We start from the raw sequence: 22901 nt of genomic DNA on the forward strand, positions 1-22901 counted from the left end.
GCTACTAAGGCACTTGTTTCTTAGTTTTTTTTTTCTACAGGAAATAGCTGTACAAATAACATAAGGCTTTCAAACTCTGGGGCAGTAACAGTTCAGAGAATCTTCTAAGGAGCCTAGCGTTTTGTGATTGAAATGAGCTGTGTGTTCTCTTTTAGGACCATAGAATTTTTTGGCTGATTACAGGAATTATGTTCATGGGAAGTGGCCTTATCTGGAGGCGCCTGCTTTCATTCCTTGGACGACAGCTAGAAGCTCCGTTGCCTCCTACGGTATGAAGCATATGGTTCGCGGTAGTATTGTGGAAGGGTTATGGTCATCGGCCCTCACATCAGACCACCTGGGCTTAAGCTGTCACAGGCACTATGGCCCTTGCGAGTTACTTTCTCAAACCTCTTTCAGTTTCCCTGTCTGTCAGTTAAGTCAGTATTCTGTGCTTTGTAGAGTTATGGGGAGAATTAAATGAGGTAATATGCATAAAGCACTTATTGGCACACTGCCTAACACAATAAATACTTTAGAAATAGAATTTGTTTAGAACTCTGACATACATTTAAACAGATGTAATTCTGGTATAAGGTTTTGTCATAACCAAATCAAAATGTAAGAAACATTTAGAATGTTCTCATAAGAGAGAGAAAATTCACCTGCATTTTCTTTGTACTTCAAGATGATACCACTTAAGACACTGATACTGCTTTAGTCCTGTCTTCATTAAGTAGTTATATACGATTTTACTATTGGCTTTTTAAAAAAAATAACACAAACTAACATTACTATTTCTGCTTTATTTAGATGGCCTCTTTTTCTAAAAAGACTCTTCTGGCAGACAGAAGCATGGAATTGAAAAGCAGTCTCAGACTGGATGGACTTGGATCAGGAAGGAGCATCCTAACAAACCGTTAGTAGCAACCCTGTGGATACTGAAGGTTTTTATGGTAGTCACAGGAAACTTCTGGTACTCTTTTATTATTTTCTTGTATAGAGTCAGATACTTGAAAAAAATTGAAGACAAAATTCTTTTGGCAGTCACAATACCACAGCTTGATTGCATTTCCAGAATTCTGAGTTAAAGAAACAAAGTATTTGCTTTGTGAAAGGCCAAAATTTTATTTCCTACAAACTTTAAATGCTGTTTTTATAGATTTGATATGTAGCAACACAAGGACAGTAGTGTAGATTTTATTTATACATAATTTATACATATAAAGAAAAGCGCAATTTTTTGCTGAAAGAGGCGCAGGAAGTTGGTAAGCCCATAGGTAGCTATAGTTCTTTGTCAGCATAGGGAATTACGTTCCTGTGAATTTCCTGATTCTCAGGTGACTAAAACTAGCATTCTATGTGTTAACCTTAAATTCTGGAAGTTGAGCTTTAAAAACCAAACTTGAACATAACCTTATTTTCTTGTACTTGCCACCCCTTTTTATTTAAGGTGAACAAAAAATTAATTTCAGCACTGTAAGGATTCCTAATCAAGATTTTACTTTCTCAAAAACTACAGACTAGTTTTCTTTGCTCTCCATAATTAGAGCCTTTGAAAGCAAAGTTGAAAGGAATTACTTCCATTCTGTTACTGTTCTGTAGCTACTGTGTCCATTTATCGATTTTTTAGATACCACCCCTGCCCTGCCCCAAAAGGAAAAATGTTTATTGCCCTGTTTATATGCAATATTCTCTGGAGCTTAAGTACAGTTATGCACTAGAACATTAGTTAAGACTCCCCAAGTAGTATGCATGGAAGGTTCTAGAGTGTCCAGAGCAGCCCTTGCACTACAAATGTACTACGAGAATAAATATGCTAACCCTGATGATATTGAGGGTACATGATTACCGTAATGTGATTTCATATGAGGAAGTTTAGGAGCCCATTTTTCAGGTGGTTTGGTGATAGGAGTAAGAATGTTACTCCAGTAGATGATTTGGAAGAAAACAGTACAAGGAAGGTTTCCCCACTCCTGCGTGTGGTCATGGGAAGCCATCAGAGGCAAGCTGGAGAACAGAATGGAACAGCCTGGGCTAGACTCGGAGCATGGAGCAGCCCCTGTTCACCATGCTGTAGGTCAGAAGCACGCGTCATGGTGTGGCTGTTGGAATGTGAACATACAGCACTCTCTAGTGTTAGGACTCTTAGGATTTTTAAGATTATATTTGATAAGACGTCGACGTCACAGGATACCCTTTCGGCACACCTCAGAGCACACTGCTGCTATTTTGGGTCTTACCACTATAAAATAATAGAAATACTACCTAACCGACATGAAGAATTGGAATCCCAGGGGACAACATTTGATTTGAGTAACATTAGGCATAAGATAGAATGTTGGTCATTTTTCCTTGCAGTTTTATGGAGTTTGTTTTTGAGCATGGGTAAAACAGTTTTCTGATGAATCATGTCAATAAAAGGAAAAATAATGTAACTACCTCCTAAGTCTGATAAAGAAGTTGCTGGTAGTTTACAGAATTCCGGAAGGTGGCTAAATCAAGTATGAGTTCAAAATATTAACTAGTTGCAATCAGCTTATGCCAAAAATATATGAAGTTCCTTGGTTTTAAATTTTGAACTAAAATGGACTGAGTACATGAAGTACTGTTTGAAAGTAGGTACCAAACTCTGGGTTTTGTGAGTGAGTAAGCAATCATATCCCCTGTCGAACATGTCTGGTGTAAGGTGTGATACTGTCTTTGGAAGGCCCGGAAACAAATGTGGGCACAGCAGGTGTCATTTGAGGATGCTACTAACATTTTATTCTTCATGAACATAGACAGATAAGCAGCACTAACCAATTTTGTATTAAAAAGCTATTTATTTTGGTGAGTTATTCCAAGAGTTGTATACAGCTTTATTTTTTTGGAATTGCAATATTAAAGTTGCACTTTGGATTTAGGACTTACTGTCATTACTTTAGTGATACCTACGGAGGTCATCTAATGGATGCTGCACAGAGTAGGGACTACAGGGACCCAAGTTTTGTCCCCATGCCATCTTCAAATAATTTGGGTCTCTTAGGTCCGTGATACAAAGGCATAAAACAATCTTGATCTTGAAGCCTTGAAGAAAGTCGTTACGTATACACAGACATATAGAAAATGCAAATATGTAAATGTCATCTGGTATCTTGAAATAAAGATAAATTTTAGTTCAACTGTTATGGAAGTTCAGATTTCTGTTAATGAGAAATTACAACCTATAAGGTAAGGTCTTTGCATTTTGGTTATTAAGCAGAATCAGTGCTTAGAACTACAGCTAATACTTAGTGGAATGAAAAAGTTAATCTACCTATCAGGATAATATATTAGACTATCAAGTATTAATTTTTTCCTGTATGCCAGGTTTTTTACATATTTGCCATATAAGTTGACATTTTACAGTAGGAGTATAATTTACATTTTTTTGACAATGGTGTTAGTATGGTTAAATGTCCTATAAACTTGAAGGATGCTTCCATTTTTGTGGGTCTTAGCCTCTACCTGGTGCTTGCTATTGGGTGTGTTCAGGACTGAGAAAGAGAAATAATGAGTGAGGTAAATAATGCTGTTTAAACATAGGCCTTATCATTTAGTGAAGTATAAAAACACTGACACTTTATATAAATCCCTCCGTCTAATGAAAAGATCCAGTACTGACAAAAACATACCTTTACTCAAGTGTCAGGTGTCATCAGAGTCTGCTCTACCAAACCGCTCAACGTATAAGTGAATACAGCTAAGTAATTTCTGGTGCCCTAAAAATAACCTTTTAATTAAAAGTAATTCTTCAGATAGGTTTTCACTACCAATAATTGTACCGAAATGAAAGCAAATGGTGCTTCCTTGTGCTTTTGCTGTGCCATAGGTTACTGTGCAGCTAGCAAAGGTACCTCTAAGAAAAATGAAGTCGTCCCGGGAGTGACCCAGAAACGCTCTCTAGGGCTGTGGCTGCTGACGTTTTTGTTAATCTGATCGTCAGCTGGATTCCTCTTCCTGTCCCCTTTTCACAAATCTCTACTCTGCCTTGAGAGACTCGGAGAAGAGAAGGGCTCTTCCCATTTGTTATTTTCTCTTGCTTTTAGTATCATCTCACCAGTGGCAGAAGAAAGAGGTTCTTCCCAATTTAACACAAAATAAACTACTTACTGTTTACAGAGAAGGCCTGCTAATGTTACCAGTGAAACTGAAGCCCTGTGATACATTCCTTTCCCTTTAAGTGTGCCACACTAGCAAAGAAATCCATCCTATAAAAAACAGCCCAGGAACAAGCGAGTCCAAGGCCTGGTTTCTCCTCCATCCCTTTACACTAGCCCGGGGCTCAGGCCACATCTTGTTCCTCTGGTTCTTTTGGCACAACTTGTAATCTAATGTGACAAAGGCTTCCCGTGAGATAGCTTAAAACTAGCAGTGTCGCTAGGCTCTGCTGGTGTTAGCACAGCCAACTCTACAAAAACATTGGAGGGTACAGAAGGGTGATAAAGTCTTAAGAGTTTTTATATTTGTCCTTCGCTATATAAACACTGAAAAGATATTCATCCTCATTAAGAAAGAATTATCGGCCAGGTGCGGTGGCTAACGCCTATAATCACAGCAGTTTGGGAGGTCAAGGCAGGCAGATCACCTGAGGTCAGGAGTTTGAGACTAGCCTGGCCAACATGGTGAAACCCCATCTCTACTAAAAATACAAAAATTAGCCAGGCATGGTGGCAGGCTCCTGTAATCCCAGCTACTCTGGAGGCTGAGGCAGAAGAATCACTTGAACCTGTGCGGGTCGCAGTGATTGTGCCGCTGCGCTCCAGCAGCCTGGGTGACAGCAAGACTATCTCAAAAAAAAAAAAAACAAAACAAAACAAAAAAAAAAAACAGCAGGGGAGATTCTCATTCTTAGCAAACTAACACAGCACTCGGGAACAGAAAACCAAATCGAGCATGTTCTCACAAGTGGGAGCTAACTTGTAAGAACTTAGGAACACAAAGAAAACGACACGGGTCGAGTTGAGAGGGGAGGGTGGGAGGATGGGGAACAGCAACAAAGACAAACCTTCACATGTGCCCCTGAACCTACAATAAACGTTAAGAAGGGCCAAGTCACATGTGACTTGGAAGGTGAGGTCAGCCCTCAGCCCTATGCTCTTCTCTTTCCTATTTCTCATCCCTCAGTTTCTGTTTTTCTGTGTACTGTGCTTTCCATTACACTGACTAGGAAAGTGCCACCAATCTTATTTTTAAATTCAATCTTTTTTTCCAACTTTTAAGTTCGGGGGTCCATGTGCAGGTTTATTACATACAGAAAGGTGTGTCATGGGGGTCTGGTACACAGATCATTTCATTGTGCTAAGTACCCATTTGTTATTTTTCCTGATCCTCTCCTCCCACCTTCCACCCTCTCACAGGCCCCACTGTGTGCTGCTTCCCTCTGTGTGTCCATGTGTTCTCATCTGGCGTCCACTTACAAGTGATAACATGCAGTATTGGGTTTTCTGTTCCTGCATTAGTTTATCAAGGATAACGGCCTACAGCTCCATCCATGTCCCTGCAAAGGGCATGTTTTTTGTTTTTGGTTTTTTGGTTTTTTTTACAGCTGCACAATTCTTTCTTAAAGAAGGATGTTTCTAGGAGGAATTGGGTACAGAGATTGTTCTAACAGATAGCCACAGAGGGACCTTTCCAGGTACTGGAAAGACATTCAAGAGGAAGAAGAAACAGGTTGTACAGCAGGTCTCACTACAGGCAGTAAGTGAGGAAAGAAGAAAGATTTACATGCAAAGGGAGTGAGGAAGTCACCTGTGGAAGGGGGTATGACTCCGCTGAGTGTCTGCTATTTTACATACTCCTGGTGCAGATTTCTTTCCACAGAGTGTGGCTGCTGGTTTGTGTTTCTACTCCCAGGAGCCCCATGTCTGTCAGGAACTACCATAGCTCCACTGGATGTGCCACTGTGTCCACCAAAATGCTCACCATGGATGTGATTCAGCATGAGAGAAGGGGGCAGAGTGGAGAGATGCAGGGAAATCTTCAATCTGAGCCAAGGCTGTAGACATGAAGTGCCCCAGAGAGTCGGGCTCCCAAAGAACTCCTTCCGGCAGCAATGACAACTTGGTTCTGGAAGAGACAAGACACAGAATTCAGGGCCATTCATAACATCTGTTGAGTTCCTACTGTGTAGTCCAGGCATCATGCTATACATGAGATATAAAGATGAGTAAGACACCGGCCAAGTCCCCTGGCTTGAACTCATGCCACTTTCCCTTTGTTTACATACCGCTTTCTGACATCTGTAGGTTCCGAAAACCACAGCGGAGGACGCTTACCCTAATCCCCTATTCTGGCACATAAATCATAAAGCAGAATTATGGCAGTGCATTCTTAGTTCTGGTACAATGTAGAAAACATACCTTGAATAATAAGGACTTCCCCCAGAAGTTGGCTCTGTCGAAGTACTTAGCATACCTCCCACTTAACCTGCTGGTTAAACATTTTAGGACCCATCATTCCGAATTGCCTTCAAAACCTGCTACAAGTTTTTCAAACATTTTCTTCTTTTTTGAGACAGTCTCGCTCTGTCACCCAGACTGGAGCGCTGTGGTGCAATCTCAGCTCACTGCAACCTCTGCTTCCTTGGTTCAGGCGATTCATGTCTCAGTCTCTCAAGTAGCTGGGATTACAAGCCTGTAATCTCAGCACTTTAGGAGGCCCAGGTGGATGGATCACGAGGTCAGGAGATCAAGACTATCCTGGCCAACATGGTAAAACTGTGTCTCTAACTAAAAATACAAAAATTAGCTGGGCATGTTGGTGTGCGCCTGTAGTCCCAGCTACTCTGGAGGCTGAGGCAGGAGAATCACTTGAACCCAGGAGGCGGAGGTTGCAGTGAGATTGCACCACTGTGCTTCAGCCTGGCAACAGAGCGAGACTCCGTCTCAAAAAAAAAATTGCAAAATGAATCAAATGGTAATTTCTTCTCCCTATTCCATGATTTATGGAATTACTCACTTACTAAATTTGCTAAATTTCGGCTTCTCTTTCTTGCCAGAGTCTAGTCATCTTTCCAGATGCAGCTCCAGGCCCGCGACCTCTGCAGGCCCTACCCTGACTCCACCAGCCGAGACTTCCACTCCAGTTGCTGGCTGACCTCCTTTGGCTGTTGGTCATCATATATTGACCTGGATGGTCTTATGGGTCAGTTGTATTTTCCCACCTAGACTCCAAGCACCTGGGGCTGGAACCATGTCCCAGGTTTGTCTGTCTCACAGGTGCTTGGTATAACACTACTCATTATACAGTCAGTTACTGCTCTGTTGAGGCTGCCAAGCTGATGGAAGGTGGCCCCATGAGAAGTTTCAGAAATACAGAGACAGTGACAGCACTACTTAAGGAGATGCTGAATCCTGATTCTAGTTTGTTATGACCAGTTTCATTACTGAATGCGCTTACACTGTAGAAACATAACTTGTATCCAGATCTCAGCAAAAGGCCACTCTGATCATCCTCTGATTGTCAATGCCCATCTTTGAAACATAACATCTGATTTACCTTTATACCCAGAGAGATCAATGCCCCCAAGCTCAGGTAGGTGCTGGAAAAGTAATTTTAACACTAACCCAGGTGAACAATAATTAGGAAGGTGCATTTTCAGTGTTTTATAAAAAGGAATCAAATGACCAGGTGCGGTGGCTCACGCCTATAATCCCAGCACTTTGGGAGGTCAGGGCAGGTGGATCACCTGAGGTTAGGAGTTTGAGACCAGCCTGACCAACATGGTGAAACCCGGTCTCTACTAAAAATGTAAAACTTACCCGGGCGTGGTGGTTACCTGTAGTCCCAGCTACTTGGGAGGCTGAGGCAGGAGAATCACCTGAACCCAGGAGGCAGAGGTTGCAGTGAGCCAAGATTGCACCATTGCACTGCAGCCTGGGCAAAAAGTCAAACTTCATCTCTGAAGAAAAATATAAATTACTTTTGGATAATCTATACCACTACTCTTAATTGATTAAAGTTATAGTTAATATATGTATAGTTTTATAATACATGGGGTTTTTGATCCTAATTTTTGAAATGAATAAAATTATAAATATAAGCTTGTGAGGCTTCCTGTGGTCAGATCTTTCTAGAATCTTCTAAAACTATTAACCTTTTTTTTGTGGTGTGGTTAATCCTACATTTTTAGACCACCCTATTAATGGGTCACTTAAATTGCTGGCCTCTAGAGGGCAGTTTCACCACAATTCTTCCTGATTTCCTCCTCCCACCTTCCACACTGGTCCGCAGGAGCCTGGTTCACAGCCCTTACCAAGTCTAATCTGTGACGGCTTCCCCAGCCCTTCAACCCACTGTTAAGAGTCATTCTTCATACTGTTCATTAGCATTTAATCCTACGGCAATAAAACTATTTGATTTTCCATGTATATAAATCTTATTTTCAAGAACAGGGACTTTGCCGTCTGTCACTCTCTCTCAGAGCCTAGCACAGTTCTATACAGTGTCATAACCTAAAATAAATGGATGAATGCAATCAGTGCTTTAGAGGTGTATTTTAAGGTTAAACATTTTTTTTTTTTGTTTTACTGGAGTGCAGTGGTGTGATGCGGCTCACTGCCACCTCCGCCTCCTGGGTTCAAGCGATTCTCCTACCTCACCTTCCCGAGTAGCTGGGACTACAGGCGTGCACCACCACGCCCAGCTATTTTTTTGTATTTTTAGTAGAGATAAGGTTTTACCATGTTAGCCAGGCTGGCCTTGAACTCCTAACTTCAGGCGATCTACCCGCCTGAGCCTCCCAAAGTGCTGGGATTATAGGTGTAAGCCACCATGCCCGGCCAGGTTCAACTTTCTAACCCACAATATCGAAATTTAAAATGTGTATACTTTTTGACAATCCCACTTTTAAGATGTGGGATATTTGCTCGATTATAAAAAATAGGTACAAGAATGCTCACTATGGAATTGCTTGAAATAGCCCCCAAAAAATGGGGGCACCAGGACTTGTGGATCACTTGAGCCCGGGAGTTCAAGACCAGTCTCTCTCTCTCTCTCTCTCTCTCTCTCTCTCTCTCTCTCTGTCTCTCTCACTATTAACAATGGTTACGCGTTAGGCGTTAAGCCTGGGCACGGTGGTTCAAGCCTGTAATCCTAGCACTTTGGGAGGCCGAGACGGGTGGATCACGAGGTCCAGAGATCGAGACCATCCTGAACCCAGGAGGCGGCGCCATTGCACTCCAGCCTGGGTAACAAGAGCGAAACTCCACCTCAAAAAAAAGACGTTAGGCTTTGTGGGGCATCAGTCTCCAAAGCAGCGAATTAGTTCTGCCTTTGCAGTGCGACAGCAGCCATGGGCAGTCCACCGCAAATGAGCCCACCGTGTTCCACTCCAACGGCATGGGCACTGACATGTCAACAGCATTGAAACTTCACATGTTACAAAATACTCTGTTCTGATTTCTTTTCAGCCATCTCAACATGAGGTGATGTTTTCCATTCATGGCTTTACAAAACTAGGTGGCAGACAAGTTGACCCCGGTCCCTGCCGTAGAGGACAAAACAGGAAGTATAACAAGGGAAACTTTACACCAAAAAAGTGATGGGATTATATGTGAATGTTGCTTTCTCTTTGTGTGTTCTCCTTTTCAAATAAAAATAAAATCTGAACTAAAGGTGAGACCACCAAATCCCACCCTTCGCACTAACATAAACATCAATAAAGCGCAGTTGCTGGGCTCACCTTTGCCTTGGACCTCACGGTGATCAGAGAGCTCCCAAATCTTGAGCTGGCCTGTAAAACACACTCAGTTGATGGGCTTTGCAGAACACAGTGTAATACTTTAAAGCCAAAGGGCATTTATATATATATATATATATATATATATAACCTTTCTTTAGTCCTTCAAGGGATACTTACTTCGGGAGAAATCAATACATATTGGGCCTGAAGGGAAAAAAATGAGAAGAGAACCAATGTTATTACTGTATGTGTGGCTTTTTAAACCCAATTTTTTTTTTTTTTTTTTTTTTTTTTTTGAGACGGAGTTTCACTCTTGTTACCCAGGCTGGAGTACAATGGCGCGATCTCGGCTCACCGCAACCTCCGCCTCCTGGGTTCAGGCAATTCTCCTGTCTCGGCCTCCTGAGTAGCTGGGATAACAGGCACGTACCACCACGCCCAGCTAATTTTTTGTATTTTTAGTAGAGACGGGGTTTCACCTTGTTGACCAAGATGGTCTCAATCTCTTGACCTTGTGATCCACCCGCCTTGGCCTCCCAAAGTGCTGGGATTACAGGCTTCAGCCACCGCACCCGGCCTTTAAAACCTTTAAAACCAATTTTAATTACACCCTTATACTCTCATTTCTACATTTCATTTGTTTTGTTTTGTTTTGGAGATGGAGCCTTGCTCTGTCACCCAGGCTGAAGTGCAGTGGCACAATCTCAGCTTACTGCAACCTCTGCCTCCCAGGTTCAAGCAAGTCTTCTGTCTCAGCCTCCTGAGTAGATGGAATTACAGGTGCGCACCACCACGCTGGCTAATTTTTTAATATTTTTAGTAGAGATGGGATTTCGCCATGTTGGCCAGGCTGGTCTCGAACTCCTGACCTCAAGTGATCCACCCACCTTGGCCTCCCAAAGTGCCGGCATTACAAGAGTGAGCCACTGCTCCTAGCCTCATTTCTACATTTCTTGAATAGCCTTACAAATCTGTATGCCCTTTGACCTCAAAAATTCTACTTATAGAAATACAGGTCAGAAAAATGACCAGATGTATGAAATGTTTATGTGACTATTCACCATATTATTTAAAAGAGTATTAGAAATGGCACAATTGATTAATAAGTTACTTAAATAATGGATAAACTATGGTTTATGTGTAGATAAAACACTCATCAGCCAATAAATATAATATAGAAGTTTATCAGATAACGTAAAAAAATATTCTTGGTATATTGTTAAGTTAAAAAAAAAAAAATCAAGGCGGGGCATGGTGGCTCAAGCCTGTAACTGCAGCCCTTTGGGAGGCTAAGGCAGGTGGATCACTTGAGGTCAGGAGTTTGAGACCAGCATGGGCAACATGATGAAACAGTGCCTCTATTCAAAGTACGCAAATTATCTGGGTGTGATGGTGTGCACCTGTAGTCCCAGCTACTCAGGAAGCTGAGACAGGAGAATCACTTGAACCTGGGAGGCGGAGGCTGTAGTGAGCTGAGATCATGCCACTGCACTCCAGTCTGGATGACAGAGGAAGACTCCATTCCAAAAAAAAAAAAAAAATCAGGTTATAAAATTATGCACAAATTATACACAATAGGATCACAGTTCTTAACCAAAATACCCACAGACATAGTGTAATACTTAAGAGCAGGCTTTACAATCAGATCTTGGTTCAAGTCCCTGTTGTGCCGCGTCCTTCCTGGCAGTGGAAACTTGGATAAAGTTCCTCTCTGATCTTTAATTTTCTTGTTTTAAGACAGGGTCTCCCTATGTTACCTAGGCTGGTCCTGAACTCCTGGGCTCAAGGGATCCTCCTGCCTCAGCGTCTCAGAGTGCTTGGGATTACAGGTGTGAGCCACCACATTCCCCTGAGATCTTTAATTTTTTTTAATCTATAAAGGTGCATAATGTTAATTTTATAGCTTTTATGTGGATTAAATGATACATAGTTCTTAGCATATACATACTAAATGCACAATAAATGGTAGTAATTAAATTCACAGGAAAAATAGTAGCAGGATCCACTCTAAAGGTAAACAGGTATTAGCTCTGCAGAGTGGAATTTTAGGTAATTTTTAACTCTTCATACATTTTTGTATTTTCTTAAATTTTCATAGTAAATTTTCACTAATGTTGCAATTTATTTTTCATATTTTTTTTTCTCTTTTAGACTTTTTATTAAGGCTTACAGCAGAATAATTTTGCAATTTAAAAAAATATTTAAATATTAAAAAATAGGCCAGAGACAGTGGCTCATTCCTCTAATCCCAGCACTTTAGGTTGTAATCCCAGCCTCGCCAACATGGTGAAACCCTGCCTCTGCTACAAAAATACAAGAAATTAGCCAGGCATGGATCTGCCTGTAGCCCCAGCCACTCAGGAAGCTGAGGCAGAAGAATGGCTTGAACCTGGGAGGTGGAGGTTGCAGTGAGACCGTGCCACTGCACTCGAGCCTGGACAACAGAGCAAGACTCTGTCTCAAAAAAAAAAAAAAAAAAAAAAAAAAAAAAAAAAAAAAAACGCAAATAATGAACAAATGTTTTAGGCCCAGGACATGTAACTTAAGGAAACTCACTCAAAAAAAGAAATAAAGAAATGAAACAAAAAGCAAAATAGATAAAGCTTTAATGCAACTCCAGTGACTGGCCAGGCATGGTGGCTTATGCCTGTAATCCCAGCACTTTGGGAGGTGAGGTGGGAAGGATTGCTTAAGCCCAAGAGTTCAATACCAGCCTGGGCAACATAGTGAGGCTCCATCTCTGCAAAAAATACAAAGATTAGCGAGGTGTGGTGGCCCATGTGTGTAGCCCTAGCTACTCAGGAGTCTGAGACAAGAGAATCACCTGAGCCCAGGAGTTCGAGGCTGCAGTGTGCCATCACTGCACCACTGCACTCCCGCCTGAGCGGTGGAAGAGGACTCTGTCTCTATTTTAAAGAAACTTCAATGGCCGTGGCTGTTTTCTTTCTTCTGTGCTGTGGGCACCTAACCAAGCAGTGGCAGGCAGTGACCAGGGACCTACATAACACCAAGTCTGGTGAGACTTTAGCCCTGAGGACAAACACTGCAGAACTGTAAGAAGTACAGGCAGCTGCGGCCCACAAAATACAGGCAGGTGATGGTGTCCTAACCCACCGCTGAATTCAGGTCAGCATTTTATAATGGACATGAGTTAACAAGGGATCAGCAATCAGTGATCCTTTCCCAGTAAGGTATAAATTGTGTACAACACTTTACCTTTTCTTCTGGACATGGAGTTATCCATGATCTGCATTTGCCTGTCACGTCACCAAGGGTGGTCTCTTTGCCATTATATACATAAACTCGGCCATCTTCTCCCCCAAGCAGTCCAGAGGTTATATCTGCTATCCTCAGGGGGGCTGCCATGATGATTTCATCTGTACACAACAAAAACCCACAGAAAGAAGGGTCTGACTCCTGTCACCCTTTCCTTGTTCTGCTACTGGATCCTAACCCAACCTCATGCAAATAATAATTAGTGTCTCCTTTAGTCTGCCCTGATTTCATCCTGGCAAAAGCCTTTGTTCCCTACTTCATTCATCAATAGCAATTACCACAGGTGATTCTCATATTGTCACCTTGAAGGCGTGCAACTCCCTTTCCCATCTCACCTAATTCAAGATCTATCTAAAGGTCCTTAGGCCACTGGGCTGTCACTTTTAAGGGCAGAGCCCAGACTATCCAATTAGGAGATTGGTCCGCTGGGCAAAGGGACTCATTCCTTGGCAACAGGTCCTGTTCCCGTCTTACCTAAGCCATCGTCATCCAGGTCACTCAAGTGCAGAACGCCACCAAATCGAGAGAAGCGGCGGTCTCCACTGAAGGTGCTGAGCAGAGAGGGCTGTGCGTCGGGTGTGAGCGTGTACATCCGAGTGACTCCGCCCTGGTGCAGGGTCATGGTCAGGAATGCCATCTTAGACACGTCATCTGAAAGGAACCACAGTTCCCGCTGGCCTCACAAAAATCAAGGCATTACAGAACACAGAACAGCATCTCACTCTCAAGTGACACCGATCACACGCGATCGTACCGCACTGTCCGTTTCAGTGCTGGTCAATTCCAGCAGTCAGGGAGGTGCAACCAGCTCAGGCACCACAGGACAAACACGAGAAACGTTCGGCGATGTCCCTCCAGGCAGGTATTCCTTCTTCCAGTCTTAGCCTCATCATACAGCTTCCACACGACCATCCTTTTATATTCTCACGTCACACACTGCCTCCGTCACCCCCAGGACTGACAGGTCCAAACACAAGTGGCCTCAGGATGGAGGCCAGACTCTTCACAGAGCCTTACAGAATCTGACTCCCAGTTGGGGACCCAGCCCCACTAACTCTTCTACCCATGCTTCACCGTAAGGAACTGAAACCCCAGCCCATTTGGTCTTAAATTTGGGCCTTTGGACATGACGTGCTCTCTGCCTGGAATAGAAGCACACGCCCTTCCTGCTCCCCTGCCCACATCCCTCTGCTGGCTACTCCTACAGAATTTAGCCCAGGTGTGCCCTCCTCTGGGAAGCCTTTCCTAACCTCCCTGATCTACAGCAGAGGCGGCTTCCCTGTGCTCCCATACATAACACCAAGTCCAGTGGGACTTTAGCTCGGGGCACAAATGCTGCACAACTCCAAGAACTGCAGACAAGCTGGGGCCCACAAAACATAGGCAGGTGATTGTGTCCTGACCCCAGGACCTCTGAGTTCAGGCAAACATTTGATAGTGGACATGAGCTGTTCCCAGTGCCTTCCCAATACCCACAGCAGCGTAGCATCGCTCTGCACTCAATTCTGTGTCTCCTGCCTCAGGCAAACATCCCATAAGCAATGGGGTCACATCCCTGTCCACGGTACCTAGCATGGTGCTTGGTCCTGTACAAGTTTTTAATAAAGTGTTTTTTGACTTCATGAATTTTCAACAGACTCTAAGTTAGTTTTTGGAATTTCACTGTCAACTTTGTTATTTGGAACACAGCTTTAATTTCAGAAATACCAGTGTCACCTGTGGGTTGGGGCAGCTGGTGCCCTCTGAGAAGTTTGCTGTATGCTGGCAAGATGTCAGCACATGGATATGATCTCACATCAGTGTCCACTGAGTTGTGTGTGTAAAACTGAGCTAATCTGACCTTTTTTTTTTTTTTTTTAAACAAACTTGTGCCTTGTTTATGGGAAACAGTTCACTCGAAGCCACTGAGAGCTCAAAGCGGAGTCAGCAATAAGTCAGAAATAACAGCAAGAAAACAGTACGAAATAAGAAATATTCATAAAAGCTCAGCAATCTGGAACTTTCTGATACAGGGTAAACAACCTCACCTAACACAGTGCCTCCTTAGAGAACAATGTGCCAATCAAGTATGACGGTTAATACTCAGAGTGAAAGCCCAAAGTATCAAGAAAAGTTGAAACCAGAGAAAATCTTCATTCCCTTTCTTTTCATGCTTTTTCAAGTGACCGTCAGCTCCCTGGAGCACCCAGGAAAACAATAATATACTTCCAGCTCTCTGTCCACTCCCTGCCTCAGTTCTTCCACAGGCAGGAAGGTGCTGAAGGCTTCTCCCTCTGGCATTGCCACCCACAGGGTGAACACTGGCCCCACTGCACGTGAGAGAATCTCACAGAAGTCACTCCAAGGTCTACCTTTCGGAGCCAAGAATTAGAAATCCTGAATAGAGCTGCCCATTGAGACTGTGTTCTCCACTCCAACTATGTCAGCTCTTCAGAGACATATATATTTTGATATCCATCTGAACGATTCATGAGTGTACTTTGAAAATGATTTCAAATGCACAAGGATGAGGCTGAGTTGTAATTAATCAATACTCCCAAGTCTCTAACATGCATCACACTCTGTTAAACAAGAGAACATAATTTAAAATAATTTCATCAAAGTTTTTTAAAACCCTTCAGAATTAAAACAGAAGAACATAGACACTTAGAAATTTCAGCCATTCACAACACCTCACCCACTCAATCATGCAAATTAAACAATGGATTATCATACACATTTAGACAACTAAGGAGAAAAAAACTCAAGGTACTGTTGCAGGCATTTCTATATTATTTTAGTAATGAAAGTAATTCAAAAGAATTCACTTTTAAAAGGGCTATGTGCAGAGGGCTTTATGAATTCCCAAATTCTACACTGCTGCTGTAAAACAGAATTCCTTCTGCAATGCTTAACCTTCCAGTTAAGGACCATTATCTTTTAGACCTCTATGTTATCTTCATTTCTAACCTAAGCACTAGCTCCTAGGGTTATGTTTGGGTTGTGGGGGTGGCAAGTATTTTTTAAATACACACACAAGTGTTTTACTTCTCAAGTGGAACTTTTCTTCCAGTGGAGGCAGCAGAAAACAGAACTATTGTAAAACACAGATGCATTTCACCAACTCTGTTCTTTTGAAAGCCACAGGAAAGAGGCTATCATCTTGTAATGTGCTTCAAACTTGCCTCTCAGAAAAACCATAAACCTGCCAGGCATGGTGGCTCATGCCTGTAATCCCAGCACTTTGGGAGACCGAGGCAGGAAGATCACTTGAGCTCATGAGTTCAAGACCAGCCCAAGTAATGCAGTGAGACCTCCCCCCCCCCACACTGCTACAGAAAAAAATAGGGCATGGTGCTATGTGCCTGTAGTCTGAGCTACTCAAGAGGCTGAGGTGGGAGGATCACTTGACCTCAGGAGTTCAAGGTACAGTGAGCTGTGATCACACCACTGCACTCCAGCCTGAGCAACAGAGCAAGGCCCTATCACTTAAAAAGAAAAATTATCAACTCTAAGTTACTTAATGTTACCAGCTTTCTGGATTACTGCAAAAGAGTCAAATCTATGAAGATGTCAAGAAGACCTTTTGTATTTGATCATTATAAAAACTGTGAAAAATCCTCAAAAAAAAAAAAAAAAAAAAGAACAGCAGCATAATCGAGGTGTGGTGGCACATGCCTGTATTCCCAGCTACTTGTGAGCCTGAGATGGGAGGATCATTTGAGCCCAGAAGTTCATGGCCAGCCTGGGCAATATTTAAGACTCCATCTCTTAAAAAAAAAAAAAGCATAAAGAAGATTTATATACTATATATTTCTTTCTGGAGAGGGAGTGAGGCAGGTAGGTAGGCAGGTATCTATACACATGCACTTTAAACAAAATGGAGATTTTGTGGATTATAAAATTTTAAATCTGATTCTTTACACATTTAGGCTATTTCTGGCTCTTTGCTACTGCAAAGAACACAGCCATTCCTCCGTATCCAGGGGGACTGGTTCCAGAGCCTTCCACAGATACCTAAATCCACGGATGCTCGAGTCCTGATAGAAAATGGTGTCCTGGCCGGTTGCGGTGGCTCACGCCTGTAATCCCAACACTTTGGGAAGCCTAGCCAGATGAATGGCCTGAGATTAGAGAGTTCAAGATCAGCCTGGCTAACATGGTGAAAATTCCAAAAACAAAACAAAACAAACAAAACTAGCCAGGCATGGTGATGCACACCTCTACTAAAAAAAAGTACAAAAACGAGCCAGGTGTGGTGATGCACACCTGGAGTCCCAGCTACTTCAGAGGCTGAGGCAGAAAAATCACTTGAATCCAGGAGGCAGAGGCTGCAGTGAGCCAAGATCACGCCACTGCACTCCAGCCTGTTGATACAGCAAGACTCCACTCACAAAAAACAATAATCAATTAAAAACCGGTATATCTGTATAACCTACGCACATCCTCTCATACTTTAAAACATCTCTAGATTATAATAGCTAATACAATGTAAATACTATGTCAATTGTTTGTCATGTTGTTTAGAAAATAATGACAAGAAAAAAGTTCTATACATATTCAGGATAGAGTCAACCATCCATTGTGTTTTCAAATATTTGCTGCCAATGGTTGGTTGAATCCACAAATATGGATATAGAGGATAAACTGTCTTGTGATAAATATTCTTTCCCACAGTCCTGAATGCTTTCCTAGGACAGATACATAGAAGTGGTCCATAGAGCATCCAAAGGATGGAAAGGACTTAAGGCTGTTGTCATTCTGCCAAGCCTCTATGAAAGGTTTGTCAACTGACATTGTACCATCAGTGCCAGAGTGCCCACCTCACTTCAGCCTTGCGATCGCTATTACCTCTTTCATCCTGAAAAACTTCATAGTTATTACTCAGCACTCTAAAATCTCTACTAGTCAAACTGCTACATGCAGTGGCCACCGCTGACCCAAGGTTCTGAGACAAAGACAGAGGACAGACTGTCAGGGACGGGACTATCTAAACCAGCTCTCTACACAGACTCCACACTAGCATCCTCAGGTGATGCCCTAAAAGGAGATTAAGCCCGGGCATGGAGCCTCACGACTGTAATCCCAGCGCTTTGGGAGGCCAAGGCAGGCGGATCACCTGAGGTCACGAGTTTGAGACCAGGCTGGCCAACATGGTGAAACCCCATCTCTACTAAAAACAATGTGCTCCATCTTGGGGGACAGAGACTCCATCTCAAAAAAAAAAAAAAAAATGAAATTCTCAAACTTAGATTAATCTGTACCTTACAGCTGCGATTCCCAAACTGCACACTCAAGTGCTTCAGCGAACTCCCAGAGATGCTGTGGATCTTTTGCAATTTCAGAGCTAACAGTGACATCCGTCTGATACCACATGAACTACAAGGTCACGGTTTCGACATGAGAGCCTGCATTCCTTTCAGTGATGCCACATCTTTGCAAGCTGCATGCTGAGGGAAGGTTGTGATCAAATGCAGGCACTATGCAAAAATTGCTCTGGATTAGGAAATGAGGGAAGTTATGTCTCACCTGATTCCAAGCTCAGAGAAGACGTACAGTGCCCAGAAGAGCTAAGTGGTTAGGACATAAATACAGGGTGTGTGCCCATGTCATCACACAGGCGCTGCATTTAGAGAGGTCCTATGCCCGTCTTCATGTTGTCCTGTCTCTGACTCAAAATTGTCAACAATTTTTTTTTAACAAGGGGCTCTGCATTTTTTTTTCTTTTTTCTTTTTTTTGGAGACGGAGTTTCGCTCTTGTTACCCAGGCTGGAGGGCAATGGCGTGATCTCGGCTCACAGCAACCTCCGCCTCCTGGGTTTAGGCAATTCTCCTGCCTCAGCCTCCTGAGCAGCTGGGAGTACAGGCCGTGCCACCATGCCCAGCTAATTTTTTGTATTTTTAGTAGAGACGGGGTTTCACCACGTTGACCAAGATGGTCTCAATGTGTTGACCTCGTGATCCACCCACCTCGGCCTCCCAAAGTGCTGGGATTACAGGCGTGAGCCACCACGCCCTGACGGGGCCCTGAATTTTTATTTGGAATTGAGCCCTACAAATTGTGTGGGCGAAATACAAGGAAAATACAAGTAAAAATGGGAAAATCTGAACAATGCAGGTGAAATGTATAAATAACAATAGCCTGATTGTGACATTAATTTATATAATTATATGTTATACATGTATATATGTGTTACATATATAATATACACTTATCTATGTGTTATGTACATGTTATAAATTAACATATATGCACATATAAAAATTATAATTAAACTTTTTTTACTTTTTTATAAATGTAGTCTCACTCTGCTACCCAGGCTGGAGTGCAGTGATACGATCATAGCTCACTGCAGCCTTGAACTCCTGAGCTCAAGTGATCTTTCCATCTCAGCCTCCTGAGTAGCTAGAACTACACGTGCACCATCACCATGCTACCATTTTTTTTTCCCTGTAGACACGGGGTCTCCCTGTATTGCCCAGGCTGGTCTCAAATTCTTGGTGTCAAATTCTTGGGCTCAAGCAATCTTCCCACCTTAGCCTCCTGAGTAGCTAGGACCACAGGTGTGTGCCACCACATCTGGCTAATTTTTAAAATTTTTAGTGATCCTCCCACCTTAACCTTCCACAGTGCTGCAATTACAGGCATGAGCCACCGCGTCCGGTCTTCTATTTTGTATTATACTTTAGAATAGGAAAAAAAAAATTATCAAGAGACTAAAGGGACCAAAGCCAAGGAACTTTGAGAAACTCTAATTCACAACAGTTGGGTAGAAAGAGTGATGATGAGAATAAAGTTAGTAATGTGTGTTGCAAGAGCTCAGAAATCACTCCCTAGACTGAAAAGCAAAAAAAGATGCCAAAGCGAAGTCAGCACTTTTTTGTTGTTTGAATGCTGTGTCCTCAATTCAATAAAACATTTAGCCATTCCTTTGCCTGATCCACTTCTCTTTTTTTTTTTTTTTTTGAGACTGAGTCTCGCTCGGTCACTCGGACTGGAGTGCAATGGCACAATCTCAGCTCACTGCAACCTCTACCTCCCAAGTTGAAGCAATTCTTGTGGCTCAGCCTCTGGAGTAGCTGGGATTACAGGCACATGCCACCACGCCTGGCTAATTTCTTTATTTTTAGTAGAGACAGGGTTTCACCATGTTGACCAGGCTGGTCTCTAACTTCTGAGCTCAAGTGATCCGCCCACCTCTGCGTCTCAAAGTGCTGCAATTACAGGTGTGAGCCTCAGCGCCTGGCCTGCCCGATCCACTTCTGTTTACTACTTAAATCTTTCCCATATGGCATGAAGCAAAAGTCTTCCCGAAAAATAGTTTGATGATATATAAGAAGAATTTTTTTTTATTGCATTTTAGGTTTTGGGGTACATGTGAAGGACATGCAAGAATGTTGCATAGGGACACACGTGGCAGTGTGATTTGCTGCCTTCCTCCCCTTCACCTATATCTGGCATTTCTCCCCATGCTCTCTCCCCACCTCCCCACCCACCCGTCCCTCCCCCATTTACAGGCTTGAGCCACCTTGCCCAGCCTTGTTTTTTTTTTTTTTTTTTTTTTTTTTTAAAGACTCTTTCCCATAAAGTAAACAGAATAATGATTTATTAAAATATGTCCTCAGGGCTAGGTACCGTCCAACAGGCCTATAATCCCAGCACTTTGGGAGGCCAAGATGGGAGGATCACTTGAGCCCAGGAGTTAGAAACCAGCCTGGCCAACATGGTGAGACTGTCTCTGTAAAAAGTAAAATATTAGGCAATATGGTGGCTGATACACACCTGTAGTTCCAGCTACTCAAGAGGCTGAGGTGCGAGGATCACTTGAGCCCAGGAGGTCAGGGCGTGAGCCGTAACAGCACTGCTGCACTCTTCTACTACGAGGACCTATCTTTTTTTTTTTTGAGACAGTCTTGCCATCTCAAAAAACCTATTCCTAGTGAACTGACTTACACAATTTTTCTCTAGCTCCAAGTTCAATGGGATGGGGCTTTAATACACACTAAGTTACTTTCTTATGTCATTTTCAACAAATCTTTGAAATAGATATTTTATTTTTTTGAGATGAAGTCTTTCTCTGTTGCCCAGGCTGGCGTTCAGTGGCATGATCGTGGATTGCTGCAACTTCCACCTCCTGGGTTCAAGCAATTCTCCTGCCTCCGCCTCTGAGTAGCTGGGATTACAGGTGTGCACCACCATGCCTGGCTCATTTTATTTTTAGTAGAGATGAGGTTTCACCATGTTGGCCAGGCTGGTATCTAACTCCTGACCTCAAGTGATCTTCCCACCTCAGCCTCCCAAAGTGCTGGGATTACAGGTGTGAGCCACTGCAGTGGGCCTATAATAGGTATTTATAATTTCAGTTTTGTGGATGGTCATCCAAAAGTTTTGAGAGGTTAAGTAACTTCCCCAAAGTTACATAAATTGCTATTAAAGAAAAAAAAGAAATACTGAAACCTAGATCTATTCGGCTCCAGATCTGGTATCTTTCCTCCAATAGGACGTGTACAAGGAGCCACGTGACTGGAAGGAAGCGGGGCGTCCGGGGGCACGACCTACCGTGTGTGGGGGCCCCAACCAGCAGCACCTGCGTCAGAGTCCCGTTCATCAGCACACGGCCACTGGACACGGAAGTACCCAGTTTCCCCATTGCCTGTGAGATGCAATACATCAGTAACTGCATAGCAGAGAAAGCCGCCTTGGGGTGTCCACTTCGCTGTGGGGGAGGGCTTGCCGTACCTTGTCTCCAGAAATGGTAAACCAGCTTTGGCGGTTTGGTGGGAAGTAGCCATACACCCTCCCAAGGCTCTTTTTCTCATCTCGGATGCGTAACAAACGGCCCAGCCTAGAAGGAAACACAGTGGGCTTAGCTGCCAGGGAGGGCCGGCCAGGCGCGAAGGCGCAAGGGAAGGAAACGCACCTCCCCATCCAGGCCTCCCAGCAGGGTCTCTGGCCCTGTGACGGGGACTGTCGGAGTTCATCTCAACATCCAGGCTCTCCAGGTGCCACACCTACCACCCTGCCTCCCAACTGACAGCCAGCATAGCGGTACCTATGGTTAGAGGCTCAGCTGTGGTACCCCAGCCCTACGCTGAAGTCCTAACCCCCAGTATCTCAGAATGTGACTCTATTTGAAGACAGAATCTTTAAAGAGGCGATTAAGTTAAGATGAGGACCCTGATCTAATACAACTGGTGTCTTTCAAAGAAGAGGAGAGGCAGGAGGATCACTTGAGGCCAGTTTGAGACCAGCCTGGGCAACATTTCAAGACTCCATCCCTACAAAAATATTTTTAAATTAAAAAAAAAAAAGCTAGGCATGGGCACGTACTTGTAGTCCCAGCCATTCAGGAGGCTCAGGCAGGAGGATCCCTTGAGCCCAGGAGTTTGAGGCTGCAGTAAGTTATGATCACCCACTGCCCTGTGGCCTATGCAACAGTGTGAACCCCCCCACCAAAAAGAACAAAATAGAAGTGGGGAATGGGTCACACACAGAGGGAAGACAGCCGTCTGCAAGCCAAGGAGAGAGGGCTCAGGAGAAAACGACCCTCTGACCTCAACCTTGATCTTGGACTTCTAGCTTCCAGAACTGAGAGCAAATAATACACTTGCCTATTGTATTTTTAAATGTCTGCGGAGGAGAATGTGCAACCTGCCCAGAGCCTCGGCTTTTCCTTCAAAGGCCAAGCACTTCCTCGCCTGTTCCCTGCGCCCCGCACTCTGTGGGCTCCGCAGCAGCAGGCGCCTGGCCCTGGGCTCATGGGTCCCGGGCCTCAGCACCAGCCTCACCTGCTGGCATTCCGCCAGGTGGGGCTCCCCACCAGCAGCAAGGTTCTGTTGTCCACGGTGACGCTGTGAAGGGAGTATCCCAACCAGGCAAAGTCTTCCTCGCCTCTTACCGTCCAGTCGGCTGCCTCCACGTTCAGTTTTTCTAAAGAAGACAACCCGTTCCTTTTGTTAA

The 22901-nt window shown here is 43.5% G+C and overlaps 2 protein-coding genes across 6 annotated transcripts in view; one reads left to right on the forward strand and one right to left on the reverse strand.

Moving 5' to 3' along the window:
• The window catches only part of MRS2 (magnesium transporter MRS2), a 31886-nt gene extending 19683 nt beyond the window's left edge, over window positions 1-12203 (forward strand). The window contains exons 10-13 of one of the 4 annotated variants that reach the window (XM_074398521.1): window positions 156-269; window positions 793-898; window positions 7001-7146; window positions 9414-12203. In XM_074398521.1, the coding sequence (XP_074254622.1) occupies window positions 156-269; window positions 793-898; window positions 7001-7098 (318 nt within the window). In that variant the 3' untranslated portion in view covers window positions 7099-7146; window positions 9414-12203. Of the gene's footprint in view, window positions 1-155; window positions 270-792; window positions 2881-7000 lie in introns of those variants that run through there. The other 3 variants (XM_003927302.4, XM_039462572.2, XR_005577476.2) reach the window with 3 other exon arrangements.
• The window catches only part of GPLD1 (glycosylphosphatidylinositol specific phospholipase D1), a 69376-nt gene continuing 47182 nt past the window's right edge, over window positions 708-22901 (reverse strand). For both annotated transcript variants that reach the window (XM_074398518.1, XM_003927301.3), the window contains 8 exons: window positions 22730-22871; window positions 21681-21786; window positions 21501-21594; window positions 13436-13612; window positions 12902-13062; window positions 9863-9889; window positions 9686-9736; window positions 708-6069 (listed from right to left, as the gene is read on the reverse strand). In XM_074398518.1, the coding sequence (XP_074254619.1) occupies window positions 5983-6069; window positions 9686-9736; window positions 9863-9889; window positions 12902-13062; window positions 13436-13612; window positions 21501-21594; window positions 21681-21786; window positions 22730-22871 (845 nt within the window). In that variant the 3' untranslated portion in view covers window positions 708-5982. The remainder of the gene's footprint in view (window positions 6070-9685; window positions 9737-9862; window positions 9890-12901; window positions 13063-13435; window positions 13613-21500; window positions 21595-21680; window positions 21787-22729; window positions 22872-22901) is intronic.

Source organism: Saimiri boliviensis, chromosome 4 (genome assembly GCF_048565385.1).
Source record: "Saimiri boliviensis isolate mSaiBol1 chromosome 4, mSaiBol1.pri, whole genome shotgun sequence".
NCBI lineage: Eukaryota > Metazoa > Chordata > Mammalia > Primates > Cebidae > Saimiri > Saimiri boliviensis.